This window comes from Ambystoma mexicanum, chromosome 2p, assembly GCF_040938575.1.
Source record: "Ambystoma mexicanum isolate Mex_15411 chromosome 2p, UKY_AmexF1_1, whole genome shotgun sequence".
Taxonomy (NCBI): Eukaryota; Metazoa; Chordata; class Amphibia; order Caudata; family Ambystomatidae; genus Ambystoma; species Ambystoma mexicanum.
In genome coordinates, this window is record NC_090923.1 from 1,425,636,555 (window position 1) to 1,425,662,048 (window position 25,494).

Genomic DNA, 25,494 nt, shown 5'->3' on the forward strand with positions numbered 1-25,494 from the left:
AGTGCCAATGTGCAAATCTACACAGAGAACAGTGGGGGGCGGGGGCAGTTCATATACTAGCACAAAGCACTGATAGGCCCAGTGTTCATACCGTCTACAGAGTTAACGTTTTTTGTGGACATGCATCAGATCGGCATCCATTTCATTCCCCCCTTTGAATTCTGGGATGTGTAGTTCCCCATCTTTCAAATTTGTGGAAAAAATACAAATCGGTTAATCTTTAACCCGACTCTACTGATCACAGAGAAAGAGCGGTTACAGCATCAAAGCTGCATTTACTAATGTGGCCTCACTTTCCCTATGTTCTTGTCTGCCAAACGCCACATACCACAGTGCAAGATCCAGAATGTGCAGCACTTGCTTACTACAGCCATTCCAAATCTGATTGAAAAGCTCACTTAATAGCTGCAGGCCCTAAAACGGTATACCAGTATAAACAACGTGGCAGTTATTATAGTTCAATTAAGCTGTTCACGGTATCTAGAACAGTATACCCGTTATACCATTACACCCCTACTCCTTATCCCACTTATAACTATGTAACATTTTGTTGCACTAACTAACTTGAATGGCTGGAGGCAGTGGTTTCTTTTTACTACCTTTTGTGCAATGTATCTGCAGGCTGATTTCTCAGCTGCAGTCCAGCACCCCAGGGTGACCATTTTACCAAAATGGCCCCTGTCCTCTTTTTTGCAATTTCTCGTTGGTTAGTTCCTTCTGGGGATTTACTGTGCCGTTTAGATCAGGTTTGAGTCCATTGTGTGTTTTGCCTTTGGAGGGCTTCAGCCCTGAAGCCCGCCCAGGCTCCAGTGTGTCTGGGAAGGCAGGAAGTGAGGGAGGAGCCTGAAACTTCACGGTCCTTTGTTAGTAGGCATGCCTGACCAAAACCAGTTCCAACTGGATGGGAGTCAGTAGTAGAGGACACCCCCCTCTGTGTGATTGACAGGACTACAGGAGAGTCGACAACTGGAAAATCAAATCCAAAGAAGAAGACACAGACAGAAACAGCAGCACCTTCCAGTCCTGAACTGCGAAAGCACCAGTGAAGCCTTGCAGCTGTGCTGACCACGTTTTCCCATCAACAGGGTAGCTCCGCTCAGGACGACTTCCTCCCTTAGGCTGGTGGGACCAACTAGCCTCAACACCTGCATCGTTCTGGACCAATCCCTGTGTTGCTGCAAGCTTCCTGGGAAGAAATTTCCCAATACCCAGGGTACCTGGACCATCGACAAGTGCAACGTCTTTTGAATGACAATTCCAGCTGACACTTCGCAGGCATCCATGTGAGTCTACAGAAGCAAAGAATCTTTATCCAGAATCCTCTCACCAGAGTTCAGGGTGAGGGATCGGGATATTCGTTCCTTTTGTGTGCTGAGAAAAAGGTGCCAAATCCACAAAGAACCGATGAAACGGGTGGAATCTATTGCCGCAGAGTCCCTCTCGAGAGTGCTGCCGCAGAATCCCACCAGACGTCCTCCCTTACGTCACCACAACCAAGGTCCAGGAACAAGGATATGCATCAAGAAGGAAGTCAGCTTGAACATCTGCTTCAATTCTATGGTACTGTTGGACTTTGGGTTTAACCACCTTTAGCCAAATCTAGCGGTTCCTAGCTTGCGCAGTGCTGCTTTCCAACCTTTTAAATTACTGCAATTCACTTGTGCAGGCCTGACAGCTTGTGCACACCAGGTAGGCTCTCTTGAGCTCCTCACTGTTCAACTAACTTTTTCTAAGAAGACTGCATCCGAACTAGAACTGTCTTATTGACTTTGGCTGTGCTGGCTCACTAAAGGCATCCCTTCTGAACCCTACTGGCCTTGGCAGTGCTTGCTATCTATAAAGGTTTTCATTGTTTTACACTCTTATTGTTGGGGAAAAGACTTCCTACATCCCTCTGGGAGAAAAGCCTATTGTTACAGTGCTACAGTGTTCTATTCTACTCTAACACTTTTCCCCTCCAAACTCAATATTGTATGGTGAACCATAAGTGCTACTACTGACCTTGATTGATGTCACTCCGTGTGCTGGAAATGTGCTGGTACAAAAAGAAATTACTCACCTGCATTTTTGCTGCTTGAATAGCTTGATTCTGAAATGCTGCTTGATATTACTATTAGTTGCAGCATAATTAGTGTGATTCATTTGCTGTGTGTATATATAAATAAACAATATAATATAACGTTTAAGGATGTAAGTGTTTACTGGAATACTTATTTCACTGTACTGCTCTACAGCTAAACAGTACCCCTTCTAAAATCAGACTGGCTGCTAAACCACTCTACCAACTTCTAGTACAAGGCTATGTTAAATGTTGGGTTACTAATACCAAGCAGATAAGTCTTGTAAAGTCCCTCACCAGATGGGCTTCACAAAATCTTACCTAACACCCACTCCCCACACACACACTCACTCCCAATCACTCACCGTTCCCTATGTTAGTGGGAGGAACATCCATTCGAAAAAACGTTACCAGGGGTAAGTAACTTGTTCTTCGAATGGATTGTGTCCTCCCAAGTATTCCTCATCTTATGATAAACTCCCAAAGCAGTAATAATTTGGAGCTGGGAGTACCAATTAAATTTAGATCTAATCATGGACTGCATGAAGGACCGCTTTTGCAAATCGTCCTCCCTGACCGGAAGATGAATCCAGGCAGTAAGGTCTTACCAAGGTATGGATAGATGACCAACTAGCTGCTGAAGAACTATCATTGATTGGGACACCTCTTTGAAGAGCAGCAGAGGTTGCCAAGCCCCTTGTTGAATGTGCCCTTAGGCCTTCCGGTGGGTCCTTGAACGCTAATCTGGAGCATTCGGCAATGGCCAGAATGATCCATCTGGATATCGTTTGTTTAGTAACCGCAAGACCCAATTTGGGACCTGTATAGCCAATAAATAATTGGTCATCTTGGCAAAATTTAGCCATTCTGGATACATTAAAACTGAGAGCCCTTTTTGGGTCCAGTCTATGCAACCTCTCCTCCTTTCCAGGATGAGGAGGTGAATAGAAAGTTGGTAAGGTGATTTTTTGTGATAAGTGGAACTCAGAATCTACCTTCGGTAAAAAAAGAAGGCTTTACCTTGAGAATGACCTTGCCTTTATGTAATACCGTATGTGGAGCTTTGCAGGAAAGGGCCTGCAACTCGCTTACTCTGCGGGCTGACATTATTGCAATAAGCAAAACTGTTTTTAATGTCAAGAGTCTTAAAGGATATGAGTGTAAAGGCTCAAAGGGAATGCATGTTAAAAACTTTAACACTAGATTGAGAACCCATACAGGGGCATTAAATGGGACTGGTGGATTTACATTAGTAAGGCCTTTCAATAAATAAACAATCAGAGAGATCTTAAAAGATGAATCCTCTGCTGAAGAGCGCTTTACAATGAAAAGCGCTTCTAAGTAGCCCTTAAATATTCCAATCTGGAGTCCCATATTTGCCAATTGTAATAAAAAGGAAAGCATCATAGGTGTATCACATAGAAGGGGATCCACATTCTTGTCCCTGCACCAATTGCTGAACTTGTTCCAAGGGCAACAGTACAAAGATTTTGTTGCTGGACTTCTGGCCGAAAGCAAAATCTCCATTATGTCATCCGGGAGGTCCCAATCCTTGTATCTCAGCCTTTCAGAAACCAAGCCTGAAGGCCGAGTGTCTGGATTACTGGATGGAGACCCTGAGCTTCCTCTTGCGAAAGAAGATTCTCTCTTTGTGGAAGACGTATTGGAGTGCAGATGGACATGTCCAGAAGGTCTGGGCACCACGTCCTCCTGGCCCAATCCGGGGAAATTAGGATCCTGGGTTTCTGAACTTTCCCAACCTCCTGATCACGTGAGGAATGACGGACATTGGAGGAAACTCCCAGTCAACCATGAACGCGCCCCTTAGAGCTCCTCTTGGAGGAAATTCCCTTGAGCAAAACCGTTTGCACTTCTGGTTGACACTGGTCGTGAACAGATCCACTTGAGGGGTTCCTCAAAGGGTGAAGATCTCTTGAAGGACTTCCTGAGCTAGTTCGCACTCATGAGAGACTGTGCTCTGCCTGCTCAGAGCGTCTGCCGCTGTGTTCTGCTCTCCGGCTAGGTGAACTGCCAATAGAGAGATTCCTTCTTGTATTGCCCAGAACTGGAGCTGCATTGCCTCTCTCTGCACAGTTGTAGTGACCCTACACCACCTCTTCTTTCCCCGTACAGATGGCAGGAAGGGCTTCAGCGCTAGTCTGATTGCCCTCAGCTCCAAAAGGTTGATATGCAGTTTCAACTCTGCTTGCATCAAACCCCAAGGATTGAGCGGGGCGGCAGCTCAGGAGGAGCAATCTCCAAAGCCCGAGCGGACAGGTAACCTAACCACACCAATTAGCATACTCCCAGGAAGGGCTACACTGGCAAGTACATCCCCACCACTGAAATCAAGAAATACAGAAACCACCATCTTTGAGCTTAGGAATTATCCCATGCTTGAGATTTGACACGACCCAAGACTTGGGATCACTGTACTGGCAGGGTCTTCAAACAAGATTCCCTGATGAAGGTGGACTAAATAGTGTCACATGACTGCCGAAACATGAAGAGCTTGGCTGGAGACCGAGCCCCACGTAGGCAGAGAATTCTTTTACTTTTTAGTCCCCGATACAGGCTTCATTTTAGCTTTGGGACATTCATTGATCCTCAAAAAACCCTGCCTTTTCACCACATAGAATAAACGGATGGGGAAAGTCACAGGATTTGCCTTAGAACACCCAAGACTGGGTGAAAATTAGGGAACTGAATTTAAGTCTCCCTAACTTCTTTCACGGTTTTGTTAAAAAAATCCCTTTTCTTAATTTTGTTTGTTATGCTGTTCAATGGTTTTGTCATGATGCACTTCGATTAAGTTTGTCTATCACCATGTATATAAAAAATGTTTTTGTAAATTGTAAAAATGCCATTGTTGAGTGTTAATATACTTTGTCTAAACACACTACATTAACGTGAATTAAAGATCACGGATTTAAAAAAGAAATGTATTATTTTTTTCCCTCTCCGACATGCTCAATTGTCCTAGGACTCTTATGAATAATTGACTTAGATGATTGAGGCAACACAAGAGTCACCCGGTAAGCAACCATTGAGTGACCGCTAGAATTTTTCTTTAGATTTTGTATGTACAGGGTGGGATACATTATATTTGCAGATTTTGAACTCCGATGGTGACCGCTGACCGCTGAGACCCCCATTGCTGGCCCAGTTTCCAGCATGCTCGCAGTACACACAGTGATTGCTCCCAACCCGCCCACTGCATCCAGATTGGTCCACACGCCCCATATCAAGGATATCCTAGGGCAGCCCTCTGCCCGGCAGCCCCTGTGGCGAAGGGCCCCAAGGCCAAGGGCGGCTCCTACATTGGCGGCCCCAAGATGTGTCTGCAGGTGTCCGCAGAGGAAGCCATTGAAGCCAGCAGCTAACAGACACCAACACAACTGTGAGTGTGGTATCGGTGGGGAGTAGAGCAATCACTCTACTCCAGAAAGCCCTGCCACTATCTTACCTCCTAATAACATAGACTGCCATAATATTAAAATGAGATAGAATTGTGAATATTAGCATGTCCACACTTAGATAGAACTGTGAATATTAGCATGTACACACTTAGATAGATTTGTGAATATTATCCTGCGTCACATTTAGATGGGACTTTGAATGTTAGCATGCCCACACTTAGATGGAATTGTGAATATTGGCATGTCCACACTTAGATAGAATTGTGAACATTAGCCTGCGTCGCAGCTAGATGGATTTTGTAAATATTAGCATGTCCACACTTAGATGGAATTGTGAACATTAGCCTTGAGTCACAGCTAGATGGAATTGTAAATATTAGCATGTCCACACTTAGAATTGTGAACATTAGCCTGAGTCGCAGCTAGATGGAGTTGTGAACATTAGCATGTCCACACTTAGATAGAATCATGAACATTAGCCTGCGTCGCATCTAGGTGGAATTGTGAACATTAGCCTGCGTCGCATCTAGATGGAATTGTGAGTATTGGCATGTCCACACTTACATAGAATTGTGAACACAAGCCTGCGTCGCATCTAGATAGGACTTTGATTGAAGGAAAGCATGCCCACGCATAGATGAAACTTGAATGTTAACATTTGCCACACTTAGAACTGTGAACACCAGCCGGCGCCGCATCTAGATAGGATTGTGAAGACCAACAAGTGCCACACTTAGACAAAACTGTGAATGTTAGCAGGCTAAAGGACAGGTAACCCACTAACCAATATAACCTCAAACTCTGCATACCTATCTCACCCAAAAACTCACAACCATCTCTCGCACCACAAGCCGCACGCACTTCACAACACTGCAACAACACATAAGCCGGAGCAACAGCACACGCGGACTGCCACCGATCCAATACCTGCACCAAAGCGCAGCACCCGGTGTATACCGAGTTGAAGCTGCCAACAGAACACCACTCCTCTCACTATCCTACTCCCGCTTCACCTACTAACCCATCCCACCTTATCGTTTGCAGATCCGCCAGAGCGCCTGGGGACCAATTCCGTTGGTGACGGTGCACGGTACAAATACTTTTAACATTTAACATCATTGGTGTGGGCTCCCCACCCCGTGAGTGAGGCATCCGTCACTTCCGTTATCTCTGGCCATGGCTGCCAAAAAGATTCTCCCTTGAGAATGTTGTCTTTGCAAGCCCACCACAGAAGGTCCTGAACAACTCTGTTCGGAACTTACAGGTGATCTGACATTCTGCCTCAGAACTGGGACCACTGAGTCCTGAGAGCCCACTGGAGGGATCTCATTCTCAGGCGAGCCTCTGGCACAGGAAAATGCAGGATGCCATGAGACCGAGCAACCTCAAAAAAAAAAAAAAAAAAAAGGAAATCGCTGGCCGGAAGATGCTGGGCACTCTGGAATTTGGTAACCATCTGCAGAATGTGTTGGGCTCTCAGCTTGAGTGGCAAGGCCCCACCCCCCCCCCCCCCCCCCCGAGGACGTATCCAGGACTGCCCCAATAAATTTGAGTCTTTGGGGTGGTATCAGGTGAGACTTCTTATAATATAGCGATAAATCCAGTTTGTGGAAAGAGTGGCAGGTCACGCTGAGATGGATGTTCCAGGGCTTGTTCAGGTGAACAAGCCCTGATGAGCCAATCGTCTTGGTAGGGGTAGTCATGAACCCCCCCGCTCCTGAGACTCGCTGCCACCACCGCCATCAACTTGGCAAAAACCCTCGGAGCGAAGGTCAGTCCGAATGGTAGGACTCGAAACTGATAATGAGAACCACAAAACAGAGGTACTTTCTGAGCTTGGAGATGGATAGGCACATGAAAGTAAGCATCCTGAAGGTCCAATGATACCATCCAGTCTTGGATGATAGGATCTGAGAAAGGGTAACCATCTTGAACTTGTCCTTTCTGAGGAACTTGTTCAAGCTTCTTCAGTCCAAGATGGGTCTCAATCCTCTGTCCTTTTTGGGAATCACAAAGTATGGGGAATACCAACCCTTGTTGCTTTCCGATACAGGTACATTTTCTATTGCAACTTTCTTTAGCAGGGTCAAAATTTCCTGCACAAGGAGCGGATCCGGAATTTTGAAAGAGTTGCTCCCCGGTGGATGATCATGAGGCCTTTTTTGGAAAGGAAGGCAGTAACCTAGGGCCACAGTTTCCAGTGCCCAAGCATTTGAAGTAATGCCCCGCCATTTAAGGCCTCAGAGTGGTTTAGAGGAGGCTGAAGCAGCTGCTGAAGGTAAGGCTGCCATTGCTGGGGCTGACTTAGCACCTCTGCCTCGTACACCACAAGGGAATCTTCTCTGACCACTTTGACCTGCACATCCGCTTCCTCTGCCAAATGAGGAGTAGAATCGAAAGGTCTTAGCCCTCCAGGAAGATGAGCCTGAATAGGGTTGTTCAAGCTGTCTAATGGTGGTGCTAAGGGATTTAGCCGCTGGCTTTGAGGTCTGCAGCTTTTCCAAACACTCATCTGCCTTTCTGCCAAATAGCCTTGAGCCGTCAAAGGGCATGTTGAGTAGCCTAGCTTGCACATCTGGTGAAAACCCTGTCTTCCTCAACCACGCAAATCTGCATAACACTGTGCTAGCCGCCATGGATCTGTTGATGCTGTCTGCAGTATCCAAACCTGACTGTACATTCACCCATGGCCTCCTTGCCATCCTTGATGATTGCCAGGAAGCCATCTCTTTCCTCTGCTTCCGGGATGTGGTCAGCCGCCATTACAACGCAGTCCCAAAGGGTGAACATAAATCTTGATAATGTGCATGTCATATTTGTAGACTTCAATGCCATACTACCAGCAGTGAAAACCTTTCTCACCCAGGCATCCAGTCTCTTATAATCCCTGTGAGGAGGGCTGGATGGGTAAGCTTACTGCTTGATAGATGTAGCAGCCTGAACCACCAAGCTTTCTGGTGTAGGATGCTTGGTGAGGTACTCCGGGTCACTGCTGGATAGTCTGTACTTTCTCACAAAGTTTTTATTTACTGCAGCCGCAATTTATGGTGTCTCCCAATTTGCAGAGACCCTTTTCTGTAATGCCATCTGAAAAGGCAAAATTGGGTCTTTCTGAGGACCCTGGTTCAAGATGTCCGTCATGTCATCCTGCTCAAATGAAGGAGTAGGCCTACTCCATGCTAAAAATTCAATAACTTTTCCCATAGGTTTTCTGTATGAAGAGTCAGCATGCTCAGTTGGGTCTGGTTTGCCATAACTCTGGCAATGTATCCAACCCACTGGGTAACTGAAGGTTATCATATTCTTAGCCTGGACTCATCAGATATTCGTTCCTCTGGCACATTGGGGGTGTCGAACTGTAGTTCAAAAGGTGGTGTATTGTCATCAGAAGAGCTCATATATGGCTGACAAAGACTTAAAATAGTCCTTTTTTAAACCTTTAACTGTACCAATACTGGCTTCGACAATGTCAAAGTAGTTGTTGTAGTCATCGACAATGGCTTTGAAATCGGTGACGATTTAGTCGGCGTCGACTTCCGATTTCTGCGTCGACGTCTCTGACGCCGACAGAATCGGCAAAGGCATCAAAGTTGTGAACTTCTTGTGCTTCTTCGACGGAACCCTAGATGGGCTAAATTCCTGACTCGTCAAAGCCCTGACGATTTTTCAACGGATTGAGAACTTTCTCGATGCAAAACCGGCTTCAAGCTCGGCTTCGAAGATTTTGCATTTGACTTCCCTTTGTTGTCCTTATGCAAAGAGACTGAGGCATGGCTTTTCTGCTTGTCCATCAAGGGGGTCGAGGCCGCATTTTTGAAGATTCGAAGCATCTCACTACAAAATGCGCCCCGTTTAGCAGGGGAATCCGATTTCGTAGGTACCTGATTACCTCAGTCGAGGAATCCCTGGAGGTCGAAGGTGACCTATGACGCCTCTTCTTGGCCTTCTTTGAAGAAGACGAAGAATGGTGCGATCGACTTCTCAATCGAGACCGTTTGGATTTTTTGCATCAGGAAGAATCCCTTGACTCAGTCTTTTTTAACCTCTGAAGTTGACTTCGAAGGTAACCTCACTACCGCCAATTTACCTTCATGCTCCCTGAGAACCTTCTCGGTCATCGCATGACAGGAGCCACAGTCGAGGTACGGTGCCCGGAACACAGACACCACAGACAAACATGGTGGGGGTCAGTGATCGACATCTTCGACCTGCAGTCTTGGCACTTCTTGAAGCACAATTTGGCGTGGATGTTGTCGACGAAGACATTTTCCAAACGAAAATCACTATTTTCACTGAAGAGCAAAGCGCGCCGTAATTCTCTTGAAGCGTTAGCTCTAAAAAACGGAACTGAAGCCAACGGGCACTGCGCGCGCTATTCATAATAAGGATGACATCAATTGTTGAACGGAAGCCCTCGAGGGACATCGACTCGACGACACTGCACACAGCGCCCTCTGTCGAAAAAAATAATTGTGAAGCAGTTGAAGCTGGAGAGATAATTATCATAAGATGAGGAATATGTGGGAGGACACAATCCATTTGAAATAAACCTGTGAGGGAGCTGGTCAAAACCGCTGCAGGGAAAACCTCATTTGAAGTCTGGTTCTTAGGGGACAGGGACGTTAAATTATCACAGAAAGAGCATTGAGGCCTGTTAGGTGATGGAGCCAGCCATCCCCAGCCAAGGATAAAATTAATGTTAACTTAATGCATCATGGTCTTGGCTAGCAGCTGCTCCAACGAGTGGTCAAAATGAATAGCTGAGTTCCCAAAAGGTAAAAAAGGAACAATCTGACCATAGCCTCTCGGAACAGGAGAGGCTTTTCTCATTTGCTGTCAGAGGGGAGATAATTTGGAACAACAGACTTCATATGCTTCCAAGAAACTTGGTTAAGATCGAAAACTATAATGGATGAATTTGCTGCGTTTTTAAATCCGGCAGTGATGGGCGAAGTAGGCCGCACTACATCAGGCCTTCTGACTCTAATAAAGAGTGGGAATGACCTTGAAGTAGCCGGTTCATTCAACTTAGGGCCATACATTCAGCAAACCACACTTGTATGTAGAGAACAGTCGAGGAAGTTGCGGAAGCCATCAATGAAACATTTGTCAATAATCAACGTCTACTGGAATCCTTCTAGAACTGAGGTAATCAAGATGACTGAGAAAATTGCAGAGGTGATCGATGTCGCTTATGGTTCAGAGGATCCATCAATAATTTGATGTAGAGACTTGAACCTGCAAAAACAAGGGGGGTTCTGGGAGTTTCTCTACTACCGGCCTATATCCCGGGTAAGAGTCTCAACCAGAGTCTTTAGCTCACCATACTTTCACAGAAGAGAAATGTCCACTACATATCAGTCTTTGTCCTGCCCAAGGGCAGTCCAGCACCGAAATGCCTGGCAATTCTCTTCTGAACAAGAGTACCAACAGCAACCCCAGACACGTGTTTTGGCCTGGTTTGGCCTTGTCAGCGAGGTGGAGCTGTGCCTCTCTAAGAACAGTGAGCAAGGGTTCCACGTCTGGATTACTCTAGTAACATAGGGTGGAAACCCAAAGCTACTTAATATGCATACACACGGGGTGTTCTGGCAGTTAACCTGACCTGTATGAGGGACAATGGAAAACCGATTACGGCAGACGCCACTGTTCAGAATCCACAGGAGCAGAGAGGCTTAGTATGGAATGAAGTCACAGGACCTCCATATCCTGAACGGACACTTTGAAAAGGACAAGCTCTGTCACCCTACTTGGTCACGTGGTGCACAAACTTCGGTCAATGATTTTATATTTGTGTCCAGAGACTTGATTGAAGTTATTGACGCTTTCATGTGATACCAACTAAAGTGATCGACCACAACTTATTAAAAAGGTTGTGGTTAGCTAGAGTAGGTCGATGGTCATACAAACTTTCTATCAAAATGTCCAAGCAAGAGTTGGAACAAATGGGAGCCATCTATGCGGCAAAAATGCTTGCAATGGGCAGACAAAGATTTGTGGACAAGGTCAACTATACTCCGCTGTTGACGTTTTAGGTACAAAATACCACAGACAAAAGGTTACCTGTCTGGTCGCCAGCATTTTTATGATGAACAGGTTGCGATGAAAAGGAGGGCTTTGAGATCTGCCATTGGGTACCTGACAAGGTCCACAGCCTTGTCTAAAGATACAAAGATACAGATGAACAAGTTACTTACCAACTGTAACGTTCTTTCGACTGGATGTTCCTCCCGCGTATTCCTCATCTTCGATATATTCGTCAGCTTGCTGCTTCTTTCAGAAATTTTTTCGCCAGAGGCCGCTGTGCTCGAGGCTGCGTAGCTTGGTCCCTAGAAGGCCGCCGTCGAGCGTCAACGTCATCCGTCGTTATAAAGGGCTCGAGCCGCGCCCGTTGGTTCAGTTCTGTTTTTTTGATGTTAATGGTCGCATCAGTGGTATTTTGTGTCGCAGATGTCAGGCTCTTAAGGAAGTACAAGAGCAACAAGCGTAAGAACTGTACGGAGGGGTAGGTTTGGAGGGTCGATGAGGAATACATGGGAGGAACATCCAGTCGAAAGAACGTTGCAGTTCGTAAGTAACTTGTTCTTCAAATGGATTGTGTCCTCCCACGTATTCCTCATGTTAGACAGACTCCCATAGCAGTTGTAATTTAGAGGAGGAGGGAGTACCATAGTTCTTCAATTATGCACAGAATGAAGGATGGCTTTTGCAAAAAGGCCTCCTTGGAAAGAAGTGCTGTCTAAACAATAATGTTTTGCAAAAGTGTGCATTGATGACCAAGTGGCAGCAGCACAAATGTCTTGCACTGCGACACCCATCTGAAGAGCCGTGGAAGTTGCTATTCCCCTGGTTGAGTGAGCCCTTAAACCATCTGGAGGCTCCTTCCCAGCCAATTTGTAACATTCAGATATTGCTAGGATAATCCATCTGGATATAGTTTGTTTTGACACACCAAGGCCCAATTTGTGTCCAGTATACCCAAAAACAACTGATCTGTTTGTCTAAATCTTTCTAGTCTAGATATGTAAAAACTGAGAGCCATTTTAGGGTCTAGCCTGTGAAATCTTTCCTCCTCTTTACTAGCGTGTGGAGGAGGATAAAAAAGATGGTAAATTGATTTTCTGTGACAGATGGAAATCCGAAACTATTTTATGTAGGAAAAAAGGCTTGACCTTTAAAACAACTTTATCTGTATGGAAAACCGTGTGAGGAGGCTTGCAAGAGAGCGCCTACAACTCACTCACCCTTTGGGCTGTAGTTAGAGCCACTAGTAGAACTGTTTTTAAAGTTCGGAGCCTTAAAGGACAAGAATGGAAAGGCTCAAAAGGGGCACACATAAGAAACTTTAAAACTAAATTTAAATCCCAAATGGGAACTTGGAAAGGTGTAGGAGGGAACACATTTGTTAACCCTTTAAGAAATTGTATAACTAAAGGCATTTTGAAATCTAAAACGTCTTCTGAGGAGCCCTTGAAGATCGATAGCGCTGCCAAATATCCTTTAATAGTTCCAACTTGAAGCCCTGAGTTGGCTAAATGTAATAGAAAGGAAAGCACCATGGGAGTGGTACATTGAAAAGGATCCACATTCTTATGCCTGCACCAGTTACTGAATTTCTTCCAACGACACCGGTATAAGGATTTTGTTGCTGGCCTTCTGGCCGAAAGCAAAATCTCCATAACATCATCCGGGAGGTCCCAATCCTTATATCTCAACCTCTCAGAAGCCAAGCGTGAAGGTTGAGTGTTTTGACCTCTGGATGGAGAACCCGACCTTCCTCTTGCGAGAGAAGATCCTCTCTTTGTGAAAGAGGTATTAGAGGGCCGATGGACATGTCCAGAAGGTCCGGGTACCACGTTCTCCTGGCCCAATCCGGGGCAATGAGGATCATGGTTTTCCTGAACTTTCTCAACCTCCTGATTACTTGAGGAATCACGGGGACTGGAGAAAATGCATAAAGGAGTGGAAATATCTAGTCCACTAAGAACGTGTCTACTAGAGCTCCTCTCGGGTGAAATTCCCTTGAGCACTACAGTTTGCAATTCCGGTTGGCACCGGTCGTGAACAGATCCACTTGAGGGGTTCCCCAAAGGGCAAAGATCTTCAGAAGGACTTCCTTAGCTAGTTCCCACTCATGGGACATTGTGCCTGCTTAGAGCGTCCGCCGCCGTGTTTAGCTCTCCGGCTAGGTGAACTGCCGACAGAGAGATTCCTTCTTGCATTGCCCAGAACTAGAGCTGCATTTCCTCTCTGCACAGTGGGAGTGATCCTACGCCTCCTCGTTTGTTGAGGTAGTACATAGCCACGGTGTTGTCCGTCATTATCAGGACATTCTTTCCCCGTACAGAGGGCAGAAAGGCCTTCAATGCCAGTCTGATTGCCCTCAGCTCCAAAAGGTTGATGTGTAGTTTGGACTCCGATGGAGACCAACAACCGCTGATTGTCAGATCATTGGTGTGGGCTCCCCACCCTGTGAGTGAGGCGTCCGTCACTACAGTTATCTCCGGCCATGGTTGCCAAAAAGGTTAACCTCTGAGAATATTTTCCTTGTGAGCCCACCAAAGGAGATCTTGAACCACCTTGGACGGGACTTGTAGAAGATTTGACTTCTCCCCTGAGAACTGGGACCATTGAATGCTGAGGGCCCATTGAAGGGATCTCATCCTCAGTCGAGCCTCTGGCACCAGAAAAATGCAGGATGCCATGAGGCCTAGCAACCTTAGGAAGTTGAACGCCAGTAGATATTGGGCATTCTGAAATTTTGTTACCATCTGCAGAATGTGGTGAGCTCTTTCCTCAGGAGGCGAGGCTTTCCCTGAGGTGGTGTCCAGGACCGCTCCGATGAATTGGAGTCTTTGGCTCGGAATCATTTGTGACTTCTTGTAATTGAGGGAGAAGCCCAATTTGTGTAGGAAGTGACAGGTCATGGCCAGTTGTCCTTAGCCAATCGTCCAGATAAGGGTAGATGTGAATCCCCTCTCTTCGGAGACTCGCTGCCACTACCGCCATTAGTTTAGTGAAGACCCTCGGGCGGAGGTCAGCCCAAATGGCAGAACTCGATACTGATAGTGAGATCCGCCAATTGCGAACCTCAGGTACTTTCTGTGTTTGAGGTGGACTGGCACATGAAAGTAAGCATCCTGAAGGTCCAATGAAACCAGCCAGTCCTGAAGCTGAAGAGCCATGAAGGATCTGAGAAAGGGTCACCATCTTGAACTTGTCCTTCCTGAGGAATTTGTTCAAATTTCTCAAGTCCAAATTGGGTCTCAATCCTCTGTCCTTTTTTGGGAATGAGAAAATAAGGGGAGTACCAACCCTTGTTCCTCTCCGCTACAGGTACATGTTCTATTGCACCTTTCTCTAGCAGGATTAAAATCTCCTGCACAAGGAGCGGGTCTGGAATTTTTACAGAGTTGGCTCCCGGTGGGTGATCTTGAGGCCATTGATGAAAAGGAAGACAGTAACCATGGGTCACTATCTCTAGTGCCCAGGCATCCGACGTAATGCCCTGCCATTCGTCCAGATACTGAGTGATTCTGCCTCCCACTGGGGTCTTGTGGGTTAAGGCCTCAAAGTGGCTTTGCAGCGTTTGCAGCAGTGGCTGAGGAGGTAGTAGCCGCTGCTGCGGCTGATCTAGCACCTCTCCCTTTTCCACCACAAAAGGGTTTTCTTTGTTGTCCCCTCTGACTGGCCTGCCCTGTCCCTTTTCCAAAAGAGGAATAGAAGCGAAAAGGGCGACTCTTCCAGGAAGATGACCCTGCGTAAGAGTGCTGATGAGGTTGCCTTATAGCGGCGCTGAGTGACTTTGCTGCCGCCTTCGAGGTCTGCAGCTTCTCCAAGCTCTTGTCTGCCTTGCTGCCAAACAACCTCAAGCCGTCAAAGGGCACATTAAGTAACCTAGATTGAACATCAGATGTAAAACCAGATTTTATTAGCCATGCGAATCTACGCAAGACTGCGCTAGATGCCATGGATCTGCTTATACTTTCTGCAGTACCCAGTACTGACTTGAGGCACTCCTCCATAGCCTCCTTACCATCCTTTACTATCGCCAGGAAACCATCCTGCTCCTCACCCTCCGGGATGTGATCAGCCGCTGCATCTAAACAGCTCCACAGGGTGTAAGTGAACCTAGCTAATGTACAAGTTACATTAGTAGACTTGAGGGCCATACTACCAGAAGTAAAAGACTTCCTCGCCCAGGCATCAATCTTTTTATCGTCCCTGTCAGGGGGCATAGAGGGATAAGCCCACTGTCTATTCGCAGTCGCAGCTTGAATTACTAAACTTTCAGGCGAAGGATGCTTAGATAAATATTCTGGATCCGAGGGAGAAGGTCTATACTTTCCTACAAATTTCTTATTCACAGCTGGTAGAGATTCAGGTGATTCCCAATTTGTCATAACTCTCATTTGAAGAGCTTTGTGGAAGGGAAGGACTGGGTCTTTCTGAGATCCTTCATCAATAATGCCCGTTAAGTCGTCCTGGTCATATCTTGGGGACACTGATTTCCACCCCATAAAATCTATCACTCTTCCCATGAGGTTCCTATACCCCGGTTCAGCATGGTCTGAGGGGTTAGGCCTTTCAAAATCTACCTCAGGTGAGGTATCTAGGCCACTGGCCGATTGTAGGCAGTCAAAGGTCTGACATTTTTGAATTAGGATCTACCAGTTCCTCAGGGACTTCTCTTGTCCCAAATCGAACACCAGCTGATATAATTTCCTCATCAGAGGTTTGTTCCTCAAAAATAGCAGACATAGATTTAAAAAATTCCTGCCTGGGCTGAGGCTGGATATTTTTTTCTGGTAAAGGTGGAACAGACCTAGCCTTAGCCATAGTTGTCATCTTGGGAACCGGTATGAAAGACTTCCCAGACAAAGGCGTTGACGGCGTCGACTGAATCGACACCGGCTTCGATGGAATCGACACCGGCTTCGACGTACTGAAAGGAATCCCTGAGGTCATCGAGGATGGCTTTGATGTCGAGTAAGGGTTGGACGCCGAGGCCGAAGGTATCAACGTCATTTTTGGCTTCGACGGCGTTGTCGAAGTACGCATCGGGTTGATAGCTGACTTCGACGATGAGGATGCCATTTTGTCCTCAGGCAACCTCGATTTATGCACCAAAGGTTTCTGTACAGTCTCATGAGGCGCTGGAGAATCATCATCCGAGTACACTCGACTTTTTGTCGAATTTAGTGTGAGACGTTTTGGATTTCCCTCCGTCACTTTTAGAGTGGACAGGGGCATGCTCTTCAAGCAGCTTTTTTGAGAGGGTTGGGCCGCCTTCTCAATTTTTTTTTGCATTGAAGCCCTATAGGCCTCCCATTTCTTAGGGGAATCATGCTTCGAAGGATAAGAAATTAACCTTCTGTCGGGCGACGTCGCTTTTTTGATTTTTTCGATGACTAGGAAGAGCGACTTTTCGGCTTCGATCGCCACAACTCATAACGAGATTTAGATCTCGATTCTCTCGAGTCCTTTACCCTTTTTTGCAGACTTGAAAGACTCTTCCACCACCGCTAGCTTACCTTGGCGTTCCTTAAGAGCCTTGTTCGACATTGCCTGACACGACCCGCACTCGTCAACTCAGTGATCAGGACTAAGGCACCAAAGACAGTTGCGGTGAGGATCCGTAATGGACATCTTTCTTCCGCATTTGAGACACTTTTTAAAACCTGTCTTGGGTGTTGTCGGGGTTGAGGAAGAAGACATTTCTCGATGAGAAAAACTGATGCGCCGTTTTTGATACACGAAGCAGAAACTCAGAAAAACTGAACTGAACCAACGCCCAGAGGGCGCTATGCTCGATCCCTTTATACGATGGATGACATTGACGCTCGATGGCGGCTATCGAGAAACCAAGCTACGCGGCCTCGTGCACAGCGCCCTCTGGCGAAAACATTTCCAAAAGAAGCAGCAAGCTGACCAATATATCTAAGATGAGGAATACGTGGGAGGACACAATCCATTTGAAATCAAGAGGTTAAGAAACCATTATAAAAACTGGCTATCTGACATAAGAGAGAAATGGTACAACAGGCTGCAGAGAAAATGATGAGTGATAGGCAAAAGGAATGCGTCCGAAATGTGGGCCCTTATTAAATCTACAGGAAATGGTCAAATGCATGTTCAAATAAACAGAGCATCGGAGGCATCCTCGGTAAGGTTTTTTGAAACTCTGTAAAACTGTCTAAACCATCAACTTGGAGTCTGCCAGGGCCAGATGGACTTTCTAACATGGCCCTGAAACAAAATCCTGTACAATGGGCTAGGGTCTTAGGTTTGATACTGGAAAATGACCTGGCAGCTCGAAATATACCTGCATCTTGGAAATCAGCAAACGTGATTTCCGGTATTCAAGAGTGACGATAGGGATGATCCAAGCAACTATCGGCCTATCGCCCTCCTGCATGTGATGGGGAAACTGTATGTGACATTATTGTTGAAGAGGCTAGTCGCCTGGTCATTCACGGAAGGGCGTGAAGAAATTTTCCAGTCAGGTTTTGTCAGGAGGCTTGGACCATCGCCCCCGATCTTCTTTCTCTGGCTTTTGAAGGATAATGTTTTAATAACAAACTCTAAGATCTACCTAGCTGTGGTCAACTTACCAAAAGCATTCGACAGTATGAACCGGCAGCAACTGTCAAGTAAATTGGCTTCTTGGAATTGCCCGGATGACTTGGTTGAGCAACTAACGATACTGCACACGGCTACCTCCATTAAGAGTGTGCTTAAACGCTAATGGTTTATTAAGCAAAGCGGTTCCTACTGGTCGGTGGTTAAACAAGGATGTCCTTTAGCGCCCGACCTTTTTAATCTCTATGGGCCTCATTCTAAGTTTGCCGGTCTGGAAACAACGGGTGCCGGTAAGCTCACTGGCACCCTTATTACCAGATCGGCAAACTAGGAGTCTGCCTGCCGTGGTTGTTGTGCCCGACAGGTCTGACCCTACCGGGAACAGTGGCCACAGTAGGCAGACTGGTCACGGAATCACCGGCAACGTTGCTAACGGTGCCAGTGCTTCCGTGTCCCCACTCCCATAGAGTCTGAGAGGACTCTATGGAAATGGGGACTTAGAATTTGCCGGCGCCTGACTTCCCGGGAAGCGGGACTCGTAATGAGATCTTAACCCTACAAAAAGGGTCAGGTAAACTGAAGCAGACGTTTTCATGGCGCCTGGGCCCATTGGTGATTGAAACTGTTGACTCCTATAAATATCTTGGGGTTGAAATCTGTAAAAGTGTAGTGGAATCCCACAATTTTGTAATCTTAAAACGGAAAACAGCAGCGTTGGCCAATCAAGCCCTAATCTTGAAGTGTAACTACTGTTGTTATTCATTACAGCCGCTATTCGACTTTTACAAAGCAAAGGTGGTACTCACTGTGACATACAGTGCAGACGCCTTGTTAGGGCTTACAAAAAAATATTAGGCCAGCCTAGAAGGGGTATTCTGGAAAAGGGTCTTGGGTCTTCCCAAGTCCGTCCCGATCAAGATTATTAGAAGAGAATTGGGCCTAACCTGCTTGAAGGCATGTGTAGAGTGGAAAACTGACTGTAAAGCCTTATTACATCTTTTGGGGTCCTCACTGGAAATTCTGTGGGTTAATCCATGTAAGGTGAAAAAGAAGCTGTGAGAAACAGACTGGATTTTAACTTCTGAGGGGGCAAATAAAAATAAACGTTCCCGTTGCTTAAATAAGGAGACGAGCGCATTGGGGCAGATCCCAGAGTATGTAAAGATTCTCATTATAGGTCTCAATTAATGAGGATCCAATTTAACCTTTTTGAGACAAAGGAGGTTATACTGGTTAGAGCTGGGCTGGGAAAGGGCGATATGCAGATTCTGTAAGTCTGGTGATTAACTGGAAAATTTGCCTTATTTATTTACTCCCTGCACAGCATTAACTTCACAGAGAACAAGATACTTTTCTAGTTCTTTGGAGGGATGTTCTATTTTGTCGGCCAATGAATGGTGGTCTCTATTATTGACACAGGAGAGAACATCATTGACTATTGCAGCAGTAAAATTCTTGAAAGAATGTTTAGGACTTTTGGGAAATACGAGGCATGATGCCTTTTAAAGATAATGAGGGTTTTGTCAAAGTTTGCTAAACTGATTGATGGAGTATGTTTGATGTTTTGCTAAAAGTTTTTTTTCTTTTATTAAACTAAATGTGCAATAAAAATAAAAAAAAATAAACCTGTTGCTACTGATGCTGCCCGGGTTTCCATATTGGAATTATTAGTGGGTTTCCACCCCCTCTTCTCTTCCAATACATCTTGGCCGTACAACTAGCCCAAGACCCTCCCAACCTTAGTAAGCTAGACAAGAACCAGGGATAGGTGACGAACAGGAGAGCTGCCAAGAAAAGGTAGTATGTGACAGGGCGGTGGTTTTGGCCCTGTCAGGGGAGGGAGGGAGCCAGGCCCGACGGGTGCCGGAATCGAGTGCAAGCCCGTTCCTAGTCCCCCTTACCTGGTCTGGAGCTGTGGCGTGGCAGGGAGAGAGCAAGAGCGCCGAGGCGGGAGAGGTGCGGCCGGAGCTATGGTAGAGTGACGCGGAACACTGCCTCCGCAGTAGGACAGGAAGCGGAGGAGCACCACAGCAGGAAACAGGTTATTCAGCGCCGCTGGAGCTTGCCGGAAGAGACACGCTGGCAGCGCGTGCAGATTCTCACTGGAGAGGATTGAAAGGCGGCAGTCCAGCAATGGGAAGTGCGCCATAGGGAGGCGGTGAATCTGCAGCAGCAGCCCTCAGCAACACAGAGCCCCAACAGACAGTCCATTGGAGCCTGCGCTCATGGGAGTGAAGCCCCCACTAAACAACCAGGTAGATGTAAAATAAGAAAGCAAGCCTGCAGAAAAATCTCAACACCGACGGCACAACTAACTCACTAGGGATTGCATCAGTAAAAGTAGGCATATGGGAGAAAACAGTCCCCTGCTAACTATGGCAGTTACTGTGTAAGAAACACGACCAGGCCACATGGAGAAGGGGCAGAGCTTACATGCCCTTATGAAGCCTCCTTAGACCCTCCTCTGTCTCGCCTCACCTCTGGAGCCAGGTAAATTGACTGGTCATGGTAAGTTGACCGATCCTAGGCGGGGGTGGGTTCTTTAAGGGAAAGCCTTAGTGGAGCTAGGAGTGGGTTGTAGTTGGGTGAGGACAGGAGGTGGAGGAGGACGTCTGAGATGCCAGAGGAAGAGAGCATGGAAGGAGTGTGAAGGTTACTGGAGAGAGGGGTCTGTGGAGTATTTGTGTGTGGGAGTGAGAAGTGAGTGTAGTAGGAGTAGAGTAGGATTAAGAGGAGGTAGTAGAAGTTGTATCCGGAGGAAGCGGTAGTAGTGGCAGGAGTGAGGTGGTAGTAGAGGGTGGTATTGAGACTAGAGAGGAGGGAAGCAGCGGTAGTAGTGGTTGTGGGAGGTAGTAGTGGTAAGAGGGTAGTGGTGGTAAAGGTGCAGTTGTGTTGATAGAGAGGCAGTAGTGGTGGGAAGTGGTAGTGGAATAGGAGTAGTGGTAAATGCAGAGGGGTGGGAGTAGTATTAGCGGAAAGGTAGTATTGGTAAGGAGATGGAGGAAGGAGGAAATGGCAATGAAGGGAGTACTAGAGTGTTTGTTGGAGGTGGTAGCGTCGTGAGATAAGGAGTAAGAAAAGAAGTAGCACCAATGGGTGGAGGTAGAAAGGAGGAAAGTAACATCAAAGGGATAGTAGAGGTGCAGGCAGGAGAACCTTGGGACTCAGTGAAGAATGGGTTCAGGTGAGACCGTACCTGCGTGTCAATAAACACCCTTGGACCTATTCTGGGAGTCAGAGTGATTATTTGTGGCGGACGCCCTATCATATGGGCTATGAAGGATGGGAGTTTAAGCAAGGCGATAGAAAATACAGTGGCAACGGATACATAAAGGTCAGCTGATAAGTGATGTATGAAATGGATAATGTGGTAGGTGATGAACAGGAATGGGAGAGTTTGAAATCGGAAGCAGTTACAAAGTTTGGTCACTTTTTGTGCCAAAAAGTAATATGTCACTTTAAATTTGTTACAAATGGAATCCTTAATATACCGGTCAGGCTTTATTACATCACAGCACAGAGAGTACAAGCAAGTTTATCAGTATTTACTGTGATACATGTTCTAGATTCAATAAGGTAGAACATTTAGCCCACGTTATCACAGATGTAATAGATGATTTCTGGGTTAAAGCAATGGGTAACATCTGAGTGTGGGATAAGCCATTTGAAAAGTGTTTGAGAGACAGTTGCTGAGAAACGTGGATCAGCGGGATTTTATTTGTACAGAGTCTGCAAATACCAGACTTTTAGTTGTGAAGGAATGGAGGCAAACACTCCGCAAATAATTGAGCAATGTTTAGCAGAATTGATGCAGCTCTTTGGGAAGGAATACTATGGAAAAAACATACATCTTTAAAAATATGTTGAACTTTTTTTGGGAATAAATATACAAGCTCCTTTCAAGGGGAAGCGGAAGTGGTTTGCCTGCGGATGGAGCTGGAATCAGGGCTCCCTTGCTCAAGCTCTACGCTACTTTCCTCCTATTTTCCTTATTTTCTTTATGATATGAATATGATGGGCAATATTAGAACAACAGGCTATTCATGACTGTCATGTACAACTTCTTCCATTCTACATGAACGATGAAGACTATTTACAAGGCAAGGTCTAATACATCAGACCCAGCACATCATGCTGTCAATGAAAAAACTTTATAATATTATAATACAGGAATTTAGAATAAACATGGACCTCTGAAATGCCTACAGGGCTGGGGAAGTAGGTATATGCATGCATTTCTATCCTGCCTAGTTGGCTTCCATGCAGGCTAAAACGGATAATTATTTTATGATGGGGATATTCCACAGCTGCAAATCAATAATCCGGAAATCCAGTCCGGCTGAATCAGAGTCACTCAAAGGTAAAACAAACATCATGCAGAACTGAATCCCTCTGACATTGCTTTAAACATTATGTTTTTTCAGCTGAACACAGAGTTAATTTTGGTTTCAACATTAAAAACACAGCCATATACAAGTCATTAGTCAATCAAATGCTGTTTACTTTGGATATGCCTGGCAGGAAAGACCTTTTGCCGTTTGCTTTGAATATGTGCTGGCAGGATATATAGTTTGATCTCTTCAGTCTACTGATTACAGAAAGATATCATCAGCATTACGTTGTCAGGATCTTAACCCGAACATGCCACCCTAATCGCTTCTCTTAAAATGTGTTGAACTCTGAGAATCCCAAATACATTGTAAATGTGGGTGATTCGAGGTTTTACTAAAAGTATTCACCCAAGATTAGTTATGAAATGATAGTTCAGTGTATCTAATAAATGTGATGCCCAGCACTGGAGAACATGGTGCATTGGCATGCATATGTATATATTCGCCAATGCAGTGCTCTCCTTACATATATACATATAGATTCAAATACTTTGCTTTTCGTTCACATTAGGGGCACTGGTGGGCAATCAATGAGCCAAACTAATCAAAGGCTGGCCTCCATTTTGTGATTTCTTGAAATATTGACCGATTAGCACATCACTCAAGAGAGCAGATCATTTAATAATCATTTAGGCAGAACATAAAACAGTCCCTTGAAGCTCATTTGGGCACCTGCAAGGTTTGAAATAGAATTTCCAGTTGTGATATTAGGCAGTGGTTTGTCATATGTTTTCACTTAGTCAATCTTTCCTGATTCCACAATTTATTTGCCTTGCATTAAAGCTTCTATTTTTTGCCAAGCTCAAAAATATACAACCTGAAACAAAAAGAACACTTCAAGTATGTTGACAAAGATAGTATAAGACGATAGCATCTTTTCTTTCTTTCCATGAGATACTCACGTGTCTCTTGAAAGGGACTTTGCTTGGCAAGAGCAGGGATACCGTCATCCTCGTCACTCCCACTTTCAGTAGAGTATGAGCCGCTGTCTTCCGAACACACCTCGCTAATATGCATTTCACTGACATTTGCTGATAATGGAACAACCAACAATAGGGTTAGCTTCAATTTGCATGGTTTGGTTTTTCGATTGAGAACTTCACACAAGCACTAGCGTTGAGGTCTGTATACTTTCAGAGAAGTCAAAGGTTCCCTCAGAATTTCCATTGATACTTTCAGTTATAGAAATTATAATACAAGCTACTCACCGTAGTGATCTCTGTACTCCTAAATCCATATTTCCCTTTTCCCCACACTGCTGAGATGCCCGGACCACAGGGACTCGACTGGAATATGCTCTCCACAGCATGTACAAACTAAGGACTATCTACTATTAAGAGAGGGTAGAGTGAATGGGCATATTAACTCAACCATGACCTGGCTTGGCTCTCCCACCTGCATCCCACCTCCACTTTTCAGTCAATTTTCCTGCATGCTAGGAACTGTACATGTTTCTGCTGCATGGCTGGTGCAATTTTCCTCACCATTCCTAAAACATTTGAAACAACTAACCTCTCAGGCAGTACATTATCCATGATTTGAAGCAAAAGAGAAATGGCTCAAAAGTGCCATAGCTTGCTTATATCAGAATGGAACTAGCAGAAACTGGTCTGTAGAGCAGGTTTCTCACTGATTTGTCTGCAGGGATAATCTTCTAAGGGGACGACAGCTGTTTGCCTGTGAGCCGTCTGTACATCAGACTAATGGGCCTGGGGACCACACTATCTGCAACTCTCTACTACTAAATATTCCCCCTCTAGACCCGTGCGCTCCTCTGGCACCAACTCTTTATGTGTAAAGCGTTTTGCTAAACAGAGGGCAGGAGGTCGATCTCTTTCCTCGGCTGGCTCCCTTCTTTGGAACAGCCTCCCCCCCCTCTTCGTCTTGAGCAGGACATTTGTAAATTCCAGAAGCTCCTCAAGACTTTACTCTCTTCCTCCGCCTCCCCCCGCGTCCCTCTCCTCTGCTAATCTCACATTTGCGTGTTTGGTGTTCAGGGCCCTTATGCATTCACGGGCCCCTGACCTCCCACACCGAATCCCCCCCCCCAACTTCTGTCTATCCTCAGCACTTGCCTCAGCTCACCCTCCACACTGGAGGCTCGCACTTACCTTACATTGTACTTCACTTGCTGCTCCCCCATGTGCACCATAGCACCTATCCCATTCCCCCTCCCTTCTACAATTGCACGTTCTGAACACTCACAGGGCATAGTAGGTTTGTCTCCCCCTCCCACTGTATCATATTTTACATGCCCTTGTCCCCCTCCCTGTTGCCCTGTGGGCGCTTTGAAACAGTCATTACTTCCTAAGTAAGCGCCTAACAAGCAAACAATGAATAATAAATAAATAATGTACCATCACGTCTGTAAAAGCAAATGGGATTGCTACAATCAACAGCACTTGATTTGGAGGTTGGCCTATTCTAGGAGTCAATACAAGCCATGGACTCAAACATGCACATGTTCAATGCAGTCAGAAATATACTAAGTGTGACAAACAACTAATAGTTAAGTTATTAAAGGAAGGCTTGAGTTCTGACCCGGACAATATGAAATGGGGCGTACATGGTGATTCAAGTACTTGTAGCCTATGTCACGCCCTTCTTAATGGTTTTTAGCCCAACATCAGGCCAGGCTGGAATTCTACTTTTCCATAACAACGCTGTACCTTTAGAATTTGGAAAGGCCATACATGAGCATCCATTAATTCACCTGGGGTGTTCCATCACCTATTTATACAGCTAAGTAGCCCAACAGCCAGTTCTGACATTTTTACAGCAAGCAGTGAACTAATGATACCGCTTGTGCATGAAGTGATAACAAGGGATAACGCTTGTGCATGAAGGGATAAAAAAAAAAATAACCTATGATATCAAGGTGAGAGTTGTGAAAGAGGGTGAGTTTGGGCTAAGATGACCATAAAGGAATAGTACGCTCAAAAATATTATTGTCCTGAGCGTTCGGGCATGTGTTTTTAAGCATACGTTGATCGGTCGTACAAACATTTCCTATGCACCTTACCGTAGTATTCCTCACTTTTAC

At 45.7% G+C, this 25,494-nt stretch overlaps 1 protein-coding gene across 2 annotated transcripts in view; it reads right to left on the bottom strand.

The window, feature by feature from the left end:
* Positions 1 to 25,494, bottom strand: part of LOC138567581 (zinc finger protein 665-like) — a 728,415-nt gene that overhangs the window by 442,575 nt on the left and 260,346 nt on the right. For both annotated transcript variants that reach the window (XM_069645953.1, XM_069645952.1), the window contains exon 6: positions 23,354 to 23,482. In XM_069645953.1, the coding sequence (XP_069502054.1) occupies positions 23,354 to 23,482 (129 nt within the window). The remainder of the gene's footprint in view (positions 1 to 23,353; positions 23,483 to 25,494) is intronic.